Source organism: Stigmatopora argus, chromosome 10 (genome assembly GCF_051989625.1).
Source record: "Stigmatopora argus isolate UIUO_Sarg chromosome 10, RoL_Sarg_1.0, whole genome shotgun sequence".
NCBI classification, from domain to species: Eukaryota; Metazoa; Chordata; class Actinopteri; order Syngnathiformes; family Syngnathidae; genus Stigmatopora; species Stigmatopora argus.
Genome location: NC_135396.1, coordinates 1,272,501 through 1,284,896, shown reverse-complemented (window position 1 = coordinate 1,284,896; position 12,396 = coordinate 1,272,501). Strand labels below are relative to the sequence as shown.

The following is a 12,396-nucleotide window of genomic DNA, read 5'->3' as shown; positions in this document are numbered from 1 at the left end:
ACGACATAGTATAGTAAGGCTTTTTTTGTTAAAAACGACATAGTATAGTAAGGCTTTTTTTTGTTAAAAACGACATAGTATAGTAAGGCTTTTTTCGTGAAAAACGACATAGTATAGTAAGGCTTTTTTCGTGAAAAACGACATAGTATAGTAAGGCTTTTTTCGTGAAAAACGACATAGTATAGTAAGGCTTTTTTCGTGAAAAACGACATAGTATAGTAAGGCTTTTTTCGTGAAAAACGACATAGTATAGTAAGGCTTTTTTTTTCTCGTAAAAAACGACATAGTATAGTAAGGCTTTTTTTCGTAAAAAAACGACATAGTATAGTAAGGCTTTTTTCACAAAAAAACGACATAGTATAGTAAGGCTTTTTTTCGCAAAAAAACGACATAGTATAGTAAGGCTTTTTTCGTGAAAAACGACATAGTATAGTAAGGCTTTTTTTCTCGTGAAAAACGACATAGTATAGTAAGGCTTTTTTTTCGTAAAAAACGACATAGTATAGTAAGGCTTTTTTTCGTAAAAAACGACATAGTATAGTAAGGCTTTTTTTTTCGCAAAAAACGACATAGTATAGTAAGGCTTTTTTCGCGAAAAACGACATAGTATAGTAAGGCTTTTTTCACAAAAAAAATGACATAGTATAGTAAGGCTTTTTTTCGCAAAAAAACGACATAGTATAGTAAGGCTTTTTTCGCAAAAAATGACATAGTATAGTAAGGCTTTTTTCGTAAAAAACGACATAGTATAGTAAGGCTTTTTTCGTGAAAAACGACATAGTATAGTAAGGCTTTTTTCGTGAAAAACGACATAGTGTAGTAAGACTTTTTTCGTGAAAAACGACATAGTATAGTAAGGCTTTTTTTTTCTCGTAAAAAACGACATAGTATAGTAAGGCTTTTTTTGTTAAAAACGACATAGTATAGTAAGGCTTTTTTGTTAAAAACGACATAGTATAGTAAGGCTTTTTTCGTGAAAAACGACATAGTATAGTAAGGCTTTTTTCGTGAAAAACGACATAGTATAGTAAGGCTTTTTTCGTGAAAAACGACATAGTATAGTAAGGCTTTTTTCGTGAAAAACGACATAGTATAGTAAGGCTTTTTTCGTGAAAAACGACATAGTGTAGTAAGACTTTTTTCGTGAAAAACGACATAGTATAGTAAGGCTTTTTTTTTCTCGTAAAAAACGACATAGTATAGTAAGGCTTTTTTTTCGTAAAAAAACGACATAGTATAGTAAGGCTTTTTTCACAAAAAAACGACATAGTATAGTAAGGCTTTTTTTCGCAAAAAAACGACATAGTATAGTAAGGCTTTTTTCGTGAAAAACGACATAGTATAGTAAGGGTTTTTTTCTCGTAAAAAACGACATAGTATAGTAAGGCTTTTTTTTCGTAAAAAACGACATAGTATAGTAAGGCTTTTTTTCGTAAAAAACGACATAGTATAGTAAGGCTTTTTTTTTCGCAAAAAACGACATAGTATAGTAAGGCTTTTTTCGCGAAAAACGACATAGTATAGTAAGGCTTTTTTCACAAAAAAATGACATAGTATAGTAAGGCTTTTTTTCGCAAAAAAACGACATAGTATAGTAAGGCTTTTTTCGCAAAAAATGACATAGTATAGTAAGGCTTTTTTCGTAAAAAACGACATAGTATAGTAAGGCTTTTTTTGTGAAAAACGACATAGTATAGTAAGGCTTTTTTCGTGAAAAACGACAGTGTAGTAAGACTTTTTTCGTGAAAAACGACATAGTATAGTAAGGCTTTTTTTTTCTCGTAAAAAACGACATAGTATAGTAAGGCTTTTTTTTCGTAAAAAAACGACAGTATAGTAAGGCTTTTTTCACAAAAAAACGACATAGTATAGTAAGGCTTTTTTTCGCAAAAAAACGACATAGTATAGTAAGGCTTTTTTTTCGTAAAAAAACGACATAGTATAGTAAGGCTTTTTTCACAAAAAAAAGACATAGTATAGTTAGGCTTTTTTTCGCAAAAAAACGACATAGTATAGTAAGGCTTTTTTCGTGAAAAACGACATAGTATAGTAAGGCTTTTTTTCTCGTAAAAAACGACATAGTATAGTAAGGCTTTTTTTCGTAAAAAACGACATAGTATAGTAAGGCTTTTTTTCGTAAAAAACGACATAGTATAGTAAGGCTTTTTTTTCGCAAAAAACGACATAGTATAGTAAGGCTTTTTTCGCGAAAAACGACATAGTATAGTAAGGCTTTTTTCACAAAAAAATGACATAGTATAGTAAGGCTTTTTTTCGCAAAAAAACGACATAGTATAGTAAGGCTTTTTTCGCAAAAAATGACATAGTATAGTAAGGCTTTTTTCGTAAAAAATGACATAGTATAGTAAGGCTTTTTTTGTTAAAAACGACATAGTATAGTAAGGCTTTTTTCGTGAAAAACGACATAGTATAGTAAGGCTTTTTTCGTGAAAAACGACATAGTATAGTAAGGCTTTTTTCGTGAAAAACGACATAGTATAGTAAGGCTTTTTTTTTCTCGTAAAAAACGACATAGTATAGTAAGGCTTTTTTCACAAAAAAACGACATAGTATAGTAAGGCTTTTTTTCGCAAAAAAACGACATAGTATAGTAAGTCTTTTTTCGTGAAAAACGACATAGTATAGTAAGGCTTTTTTTCTCGTAAAAAACGACATAGTATAGTAAGGCTTTTTTTTCGTAAAAAAACGACATAGTATAGTAAGGCTTTTTTTCGTAAAAAACGACATAGTATAGTAAGGCTTTTTTTTCGCAAAAAACGACATAGTATAGTAAGGCTTTTTTCGCGAAAAACGACATAGTATAGTAAGGCTTTTTTCACAAAAAAATGACATAGTATAGTAAGGCTTTTTTTCGCAAAAAAACGACATAGTATAGTAAGGCTTTTTTCGCAAAAAATGACATAGTATAGTAAGGCTTTTTTCGTAAAAAACGACATAGTATAGTAAGGCTTTTTTGTTAAAAACGACATAGTATAGTAAGGCTTTTTTCGTGAAAAACGACATAGTAAGTAAGGCTTTTTTTACGTAAAAAATGACATAGTATTGTAAGGCTTTTTTCGCAAAAAACGACATAGTATAGTAAGGCTTTTTTTTCGTAAAAAACGACATAGTATAGTAAGGCTTTTTTTGTTAAAAACGACATAGTATAGTAAGGCTTTTTTTTGTTAAAAACGACATAGTATAGTAAGGCTTTTTTCGTGAAAAACGACATAGTATAGTAAGGCTTTTTTCGTGAAAAACGACATAGTATAGTAAGGCTTTTTTCGTGAAAAACGACATAGTATAGTAAGGCTTTTTTCGTGAAAAACGACATAGTATAGTAAGGCTTTTTTCGTGAAAAACGACATAGTGTAGTAAGACTTTTTTCGTGAAAAACGACATAATATAGTAAGGCTTTTTTTTTCTCGTAAAAAACGACATAGTATAGTAAGGCTTTTTTTCGTAAAAAAACGACATAGTATAGTAAGGCTTTTTTCACAAAAAAACGACATAGTATAGTAAGGCTTTTTTTCGCAAAAAAACGACATAGTATAGTAAGGCTTTTTTCGTGAAAAACGACATAGTATAGTAAGGCTTTTTTTCTCGTGAAAAACGACATAGTATAGTAAGGCTTTTTTTTCGTAAAAAACGACATAGTATAGTAAGGCTTTTTTTCGTAAAAAACGACATAGTATAGTAAGGCTTTTTTTTTCGCAAAAAACGACATAGTATAGTAAGGCTTTTTTCGCGAAAAACGACATAGTATAGTAAGGCTTTTTTCACAAAAAAAATGACATAGTATAGTAAGGCTTTTTTTCGCAAAAAAACGACATAGTATAGTAAGGCTTTTTTCGCAAAAAATGACATAGTATAGTAAGGCTTTTTTCGTAAAAAACGACATAGTATAGTAAGGCTTTTTTCGTGAAAAACGACATAGTATAGTAAGGCTTTTTTCGTGAAAAACGACATAGTGTAGTAAGACTTTTTTCGTGAAAAACGACATAGTATAGTAAGGCTTTTTTTTTCTCGTAAAAAACGACATAGTATAGTAAGGCTTTTTTTTCGTAAAAAAACGACATAGTATAGTAAGGCTTTTTTCACAAAAAAACGACATAGTATAGTAAGGCTTTTTTTCGCAAAAAAACGACATAGTATAGTAAGGCTTTTTTCGTTAAAAACGACATAGTATAGTAAGGCTTTTTTCGTTAAAAACGACATAGTATAGTAAGGCTTTTTTTCGTAAAAAATGACATAGTATAGTAAGGCTTTTTTCGCGAAAAACGACATAGTATAGTAAGGCTTTTTTTCGCAAAAAACGACATAGTATAGTAAGGCTTTATTCGCAAAAAAACGACATAGTATAGTAAGGCATTTTTCGCGAAAAATTACATAGTATAGTAAGGCTTTTTTCACAAAAAAAAACGACATAGTATAGTAAGGCTTTTTTCGTTAAAAACGACATAGTATAGTAAGGCTTTTTTCGTTAAAAACGACATAGTATAGCAAGGCTTTTTTTCGTAAAAAATGACATAGTATAGTAAGGCTTTTTTCGCGAAAAACGACATAGTATAGTAAGGCTTTTTTCGCGAAAAACGACATAGTATAGTAAGGCTTTTTTCGCGAAAAACGACATAGTATAGTAAGGCTTTTTTCATAAAAAACGACATAGTATAGTAAGGCTTTTTTTTCGCAAAAAACGACATAGTATAGTAAGGCTTTTTTCGTAAAAAGCGACATAGTATAGTAAGGCTTTTTTTTCGTAAAAAACGACATAGTATAGTAAGGCTTTTTTCGCGAAAAACGACATAGTATAGTAAGGCTTTTTTCACAAAAAAACGACATAGTATAGTAAGGCTTTTTTTCGCAAAAAAACGACATAGTATAGTAAGGCTTTTTTCGCAAAAAAATAACATAGTATAGTAAGGCTTTTTTCGTAAAAAACGACATAGTATAGTAAGGCTTTTTTGTTAAAAACGACATAGTATAGTATAGTAAGGCTTTTTTCGTGAACAACGACATAGTATAGTAAGGCTTTTTTCGTGAAAAACGACATAGTGTAGTAAGACTTTTTTCGTGAAAAACGACATAGTATAGTAAGGCTTTTTTTTTCTCGTAAAAAACGACATAGTATAGTAAGGCTTTTTTTTCGTAAAAAAACGACATAGTATAGTAAGGCTTTTTTCACAAAAAAACGATATAGTATAGTTAGGCTTTTTTTCGCAAAAAAACGACATAGTATAGTAAGGCTTTTTTCGTGAAAAACGACATAGTATAGTAAGGCTTTTTTTCTCGTAAAAAACGACATAGTATAGTAAGGCTTTTTTTTCGTAAAAAACGACATAGTATAGTAAGGCTTTTTTTCGTAAAAAACGACATAGTATAGTAAGGCTTTTTTTTCGCAAAAAACGACATAGTATAGTAAGGCTTTTTTCGCGAAAAACGACATAGTATAGTAAGGCTTTTTTCACAAAAAAATGACATAGTATAGTAAGGCTTTTTTTCGCAAAAAAACGACATAGTATAGTAAGGCTTTTTTCGCAAAAAATGACATAGTATAGTAAGGCTTTTTTCGTAAAAAACAACATAGTATAGTAAGGCTTTTTTTGTTAAAAACGACATAGTATAGTAAGGCTTTTTTCGTGAAAAACGACATAGTATAGTAAGGCTTTTTTCGTGAAAAACGACATAGTATAGTAAGGCTTTTTTCGTGAAAAACGACATAGTATAGTAAGGCTTTTTTTTTTCTCGTAAAAAACGACATAGTATAGTAAGGCTTTTTTCACAAAAAAACGACATAGTATAGTAAGGCTTTTTTTCGCAAAAAAACGACATAGTATAGTAAGTCTTTTTTCGTGAAAAACGACATAGTATAGTAAGGCTTTTTTTCTCGTAAAAAACGACATAGTATAGTAGGGCTTTTTTTTCGTAAAAAACGACATAGTATAGTAGGGCTTTTTTTCGTAAAAAACGACATAGTATAGTAAGGCTTTTTTTTCGCAAAAAACGACATAGTATAGTAAGGCTTTTTTCGCGAAAAACGACATAGTATAGTAAGGCTTTTTTCACAAAAAAATGACATAGTATAGTAAGGCTTTTTTTCGCAAAAAAACGACATAGTATAGTAAGGCTTTTTTCGTAAAAAACGACATAGTATAGTAAGGCTTTTTTTGTTAAAAACGACATAGTATAGTAAGGCTTTTTTCGTGAAAAACGACATAGTAAGTAAGGCTTTTTTTACGTAAAAAATGACATAGTATTGTAAGGCTTTTTTCGCAAAAAACGACATAGTATAGTAAGGCTTTTTTTTCGTAAAAAACGACATAGTATAGTAAGGCTTTTTTTTCGCGAAAAACGACATAGTATAGTAAGGCTTTTTTCGTAAAAAAAGACATAGTATAGTAAGGCTTTTTTTTCGCAAAAAACGACATAGTATAGTAAGGCTTTATTCGCAAAAAAACGACATAGTATAGTAAGGCTTTTTTCGCGAAAAATTACATAGTATAGTAAGGCTTTTTTCACAAAAAAAACGACATAGTATAGTAAGGCTTTTTTCGTTAAAACGACATAGTATAGTAAGGCTTTTTTCATTAAAAACGACATAGTATAGTAAGGCTTTTTTTCGTAAAAAATGACATAGTATAGTAAGGCTTTTTTCACGAAAAACGACATAGTATAGTAAGGCTTTTTTCGCGAAAAAACGACATAGTATAGTAAGGCTTTTTTCGCAAAAAATGACATAGTATAGTAAGGCTTTTTTCGTAAAAAACGACATAGTATAGTAAGGCTTTTTTTTGTTAAAAACGACATAGTATAGTAAGGCTTTTTTCGTGAAAAACGACATAGTATAGTAAGGCTTTTTTCGTGAAAAACGACATAGTATAGTAAGGCTTTTTTTCGTAAAAAATGACATAGTATAGTAAGGCTTTTTTCGTAAAAAACGACATAGTATAGTAAGGCTTTTTTTTCGTAAAAAACGACTTAGTATAGTAAGGCTTTTTTTTGCGAAAAACGACATAGTATAGTAAGGCTTTTTTCGCGAAAAACGACATAGTATAGTAAGGCTTTTTTCGTAAAAAACGACATAGTATAGTAAGGCTTTTTTTTCGCAAAAATTACATAGTATAGTAAGGCTTTTTTCGCGAAAAACGACATAGTATAGCAAGGCTTTTTTTCGCGAAAAACGACATAGTATAGTAAGGCTTTTTTCGCGAAAAACGACATAGTATAGTAAGGCTTTTTTCGTAAAAAACGACATAGTATAGTAAGGCTTTTTTCGCGAAAAATGACATAGTATAGTAAGGCTTTTTTCACAAAAAACGACATAGTATAGTAAGGCTTTTTTTTCGCAAAAAAACAACATAGTAAAGTAAGGCTTTTTTTTCGCAAAAAATGACATAGTATAGTAAGGTTTTTTCGTAAAAAACGACATAGTATAGTAAGGCTTTTTTCGTTAAAAACGACATAGTATAGTAAGGCTTTTTTCGTTAAAAACGACATAGTATAGTAAGGCTTTTTTTCGTAAAAAATGACATAGTATAGTAAGGCTTTTTTCGCGAAAAAACGACATAGTATAGTAAGGCTTTTTTCGTGAAAAACGACATAGTATAGTAAGGCTTTTTTCGCGAAAAATGACATAGTATAGTAAGGCTTTTTTCACAAAAAAAAAACGACATAGTATAGTAAGGCTTTTTTTCGCAAAAAATGACATAGTATAGTAAGGCTTTTTTCGTAAAAAACGACATAGTATAGTCAGGCTTTTTTTTCGTAAAAAATGACATAGTATAGTAAGGCTTTTTTCGCAAAAAAAGACATAGTATAGTAGGGCTTTTTTATCCGTAAAAAACGACATAGTATAGTAAGGCTTTTTTCGCAAAAAAACGACAGAGTATAGTAAGGCTTTTTTCGCGAAAAACGACATAGTATAGTAAGGCTTTTTTCACAAAAAAACGACATAGTATAGTAAGGCTTTTTTTGCGAAAAACGACACAGTATAGTAAGGCTTTTTTTGCAAAAAATGACAGTATAGTAAGGCTTTTTTTTCGCAAAAAAACGACATAGTAAAGTAAGGCTTTTTTTCGCAAAAAATGACATAGTATAGTAAGGTTTTTTTGTAAAAAACGACATAGTATAGTAAGGCTTTTTTCGTTAAAAACGACATAGTATAGTAAGGCTTTTTTCGTTAAAAACGACATAGTATAGTAAGGCTTTTTTTCGTAAAAAATGACATAGTATAGTAAGGCTTTTTTCGCGAAAAACGACATAGTATAGTAAGGCTTTTTTCGTGAAAAACGACATAGTAAGTAAGGCTTTTTTTACGTAAAAAATGACATAGTATTGTAAGGCTTTTTTCGCAAAAAACGACATAGTATAGTAAGGCTTTTTTTCGTAAAAAATGACATAGTATAGTAAGGCTTTTTTTTCGCGAAAAACGACATAGTATAGTAAGGCTTTTTTCGTAAAAAAAGACATAGTATAGTAAGGCTTTTTTTCGTAAAAAATGACATAGTATAGTAAGGCTTTTTTCGCGAAAAACGACATAGTATAGTAAGGCTTTTTTCGTGAAAAACGACATAGTAAGTAAGGCTTTTTTTACGTAAAAAATGACATAGTATTGTAAGGCTTTTTTCGCAAAAAACGACATAGTATAGTAAGGCTTTTTTTCGTAAAAAATGACATAGTATAGTAAGGCTTTTTTCGCGAAAAACGACATAGTATAGTAAGGCTTTTTTTTCGCGAAAAACGACATAGTATAGTAAGGCTTTTTTCGTAAAAAAAGACATAGTATAGTAAGGCTTTTTTTTCGCAAAAAACGACATAGTATAGTAAGGCTTTATTCGCAAAAAAACGACATAGTATAGTAAGGCTTTTTTCGCGAAAAATTACATAGTATAGTAAGGCTTTTTTCACAAAAAAAACGACATAGTATAGTAAGGCTTTTTTCCTTAAAACGACATAGTATAGTAAGGCTTTTTTCGTGAAAAACGACATAGTATAGTAAGGCTTTTTTCGTGAAAAACGACATAGTATAGTAAGGCTTTTTTTCGTAAAAAATGACATAGTATAGTAAGGCTTTTTTCGTAAAAAACGACATAGTATAGTAAGGCTTTTTTTTTCGTAAAAAACGACTTAGTATAGTAAGGCTTTTTTTTGCGAAAAACGACATAGTATAGTAAGGCTTTTTTCGCGAAAAACGACATAGTATAGTAAGGCTTTTTTCGTAAAAAACGACATAGTATAGTAAGGCTTTTTTTTCGCAAAAATTACATAGTATAGTAAGGCTTTTTTCGCGAAAAACGACATAGTATAGCAAGGCTTTTTTTCGCGAAAAACGACATAGTATAGTAAGGCTTTTTTCGCGAAAAACGACATAGTATAGTAAGGCTTTTTTCGTAAAAAACGACATAGTATAGTAAGGCTTTTTTCGCGAAAAATGACATAGTATAGTAAGGCTTTTTTCACAAAAAACGACATAGTATAGTAAGGCTTTTTTTTCGCAAAAAAACGACATAGTAAAGTAAGGCTTTTTTTCGCAAAAAATGACATAGTATAGTAAGGTTTTTTCGTAAAAAACGACATAGTATAGTAAGGCTTTTTTCGTTAAAAACGACATAGTATAGTAAGGCTTTTTTCGTTAAAAACGACATAGTATAGTAAGGCTTTTTTTCGTAAAAAATGACATAGTACAGTAAGGCTTTTTTCGCGAAAAACGACATAGTATAGTAAGGCTTTTTTCGTGAAAAACGACATAGTATAGTAAGGCTTTTTTCGCGAAAAATGACATAGTATAGTAAGGCTTTTTTCACAAAAAAAACGACATAGTATAGTAAGGCTTTTTTTTGCAAAAAATGACATAGTATAGTAAGGCTTTTTTCGTAAAAAATGACATAGTATAGTAAGGCTTTTTTCGCAAAAAAAGACATAGTATAGTAGGGCTTTTTTATCCGTAAAAAACGACATAGTATAGTAAGGCTTTTTTCGCAAAAAAACGACAGAGTATAGTAAGGCTTTTTTCGCGAAAAACGACATAGTATAGTAAGGCTTTTTTCACAAAAAAACGACATAGTATAGTAAGGCTTTTTTTGCGAAAAAACGACATAGTATAGTAAGGCTTTTTTTGCGAAAAACGACACAGTATAGTAAGGCTTTTTTTGCAAAAAATGACAGTATAGTAAGGGTTTTTTTTCGCAAAAAAACGACATAGTATAGTAAGGCTTTTTTCGCAAAAAAACGACATAGTATAGTAAGGCTTTTTTCGCAAAAAAACGACATAGTATAGTCAGGCTTTAAAAAAAAATCACAATTTTTAGCAAGGTTTTTTTAATATAAAAAATGACCACGTATAGTAAGGCTTTAATTGTTTTCACAAAAAATTACCATGTCTATTAAGGCATTAAAAAAACAACTTGTACAGCAAGGATTTTTTTCACTTAAGTTGAACAATGACCGAAACTGGCCACTATCTTTTCTAGCCAAATTTATTTATACAGCCTTAAAATCACCATAAGATCCCAAAGGGCTTTAAAGATAAAAAAACAAAATATGGCATCCTCTCCATCTATAATTTAGAAAACGAAACTCAAAAATTGCGGTTATGTTTTGAACATTCGAACACAGCTGACAGTTCTAACAAGTTAAGTCCTTAACTTTTTTGTCTCATAATCTTGCATTTTATATGTAACCATATCGAAAAAGACAAGAGTAAATAGAACTCCTGGTTTCTAATGCGCTACAAAGTCTAGCTAGCATCACCATCATTGTAGATAAACAGGACACTACATGAACTTCAGGCTAAGCATGCTTAAAATGGACAATTTCGATCAAAACTCTATTTTTTTAACTAATTCTACCACATTGAGCTACGCAAAAACATCCAATCCATTGACATGGCAGAAAATCAATAACAATGCGACAATATTTAAACTACTAAATCGCAAAGGAGAGCGCACGATTCGGTGCCAGGTAAGTCACATTAATGGACACATACGTCCAATTCCTTTGAATTGGGAGGGCTGGCAGGGAAAAGGGGGTCCTGAATAAATTCCAACAAAAGATGCCACCCTCCCCGGTTCAAACGGATTGGACATCAACCACTAAGTGAATGACTCAAAGTTGGTAGGTAGAAATTAAAAGAAACCAATCCGAAGCCTGTTTCCGGGCGGAAACATGAGCTTTTAATTGGTACTTATGTTGATTGGAGGAAGACGTGCTTTGGTCTAATCAATGTTTGTAATTCCACAGGAACGTTCCAATGCGGGTGTGCATTTTGTGCAGCACCAATCTTCAGTTACTTAAAGGAGCTGCTATTTTTAATCACCATGTGGGGCTGTGAGTCAGGTAATTATACAACACACCAAGTCCAACACGTTGCTTTTATGGATTAAGATGATAGGAAACGTGATATTTTGCACACCAATGTGAGTCAAGATCACCATCGGGAGACTTTCAGACTTGCGTACATTTCCTCGTTCAGGTTTTTTTCATGTCTTACTAAGATGCCATGCCAAAAGAAACGCATTTGGGGGATGTTTGTAGACTTTTATAAATTAACTGCAAGCTGACAATGTACACGCAAACAGCAAAATGTGACATTTTCCGGCATAGTTTAAAAGGGAAAACTTCAGTTAGCCACGGAATGTCCATTTTTCCCAAATAGGAATATTAAATTTGACTTCTTACTGCCATCCTTAGATTGAGACAAAACGACGGAGTCATCACGGCGAAGATGGTGTAAACACTTAAGTTCACGCCAAAGGCTGGTGGGCGGAGCCTCAGAGGATGCTGACACGTTCGGTCAGGCCTTGGACGTCGGCGTCGTCCTTCCCCTCGTCGTCGTCGGAGGCGGGAGCGGCCGGGAGGGCGACCAAGTGAGCGGGGTAAGTCAGGGTGTACTGGTGGGCGAAGGATTGCCAGCGCCCGTCGTCGCTCTCGTGGGTGATGTAACGCTCGCCCAGCTTGGTTTCCAGTTCTCGCAGGTCCAGCCAGGTTTGATAGTCCTGAAGGGGGGCAAAAAAAGACGACAAACATACAGTAAGTCACATTGGAGTATCCGTCGCAGGCTCAGCCAGCCAAACTTTGAACAAAAGGGTGACTTATAGTCCGGAAAATACGGTGATCAAAAATGGAGTGAGTCATGAAGCAAGCATGGCTGAGGGTAAACTTTTAGGATTTATTCATAAATGTATTTTCTATCTTTTGTTATTACTGCAATCAGAATCTTGATTCGTTTATTTTCTTAACCGCTTTATCCTCACTAGGGTCGTGGGGGGTACTGGAGCCAGAGGCAGGAGACACCCTGGATCGGTGGCAAGCCAACCGCAGGGCACAAAAAAACAAAGGACAACCAATCATAGATAAGTAAATAAGCATGTTACATATGTGTTGTCTCTGTCTGTCTGT

General features: G+C 32.0%; 1 protein-coding gene and 1 long non-coding RNA gene across 4 annotated transcripts in view; one reads left to right on the top strand and one right to left on the bottom strand.

Annotated features, from left to right (window-relative positions):
• The window catches only part of LOC144083408 (uncharacterized), a 35,721-nt gene that overhangs the window by 23,273 nt on the left and 52 nt on the right, over positions 1-12,396 (top strand). For all 3 annotated transcript variants that reach the window (XR_013303541.1, XR_013303542.1, XR_013303540.1), the window contains 2 exons: positions 11,239-11,334; positions 11,689-12,396. The exon at positions 11,689-12,396 is cut by the window's right edge and continues 52 nt beyond it. This is a non-coding gene — a long non-coding RNA (uncharacterized LOC144083408). The remainder of the gene's footprint in view (positions 1-11,238; positions 11,335-11,688) is intronic.
• The window catches only part of prkd2 (protein kinase D2), a 27,430-nt gene continuing 25,367 nt past the window's right edge, over positions 10,334-12,396 (bottom strand). The window contains exon 19 of the mRNA XM_077611234.1: positions 10,334-11,993. Within this exon, the coding sequence (XP_077467360.1) occupies positions 11,769-11,993 (225 nt within the window). The 3' untranslated portion in view covers positions 10,334-11,768. The remainder of the gene's footprint in view (positions 11,994-12,396) is intronic.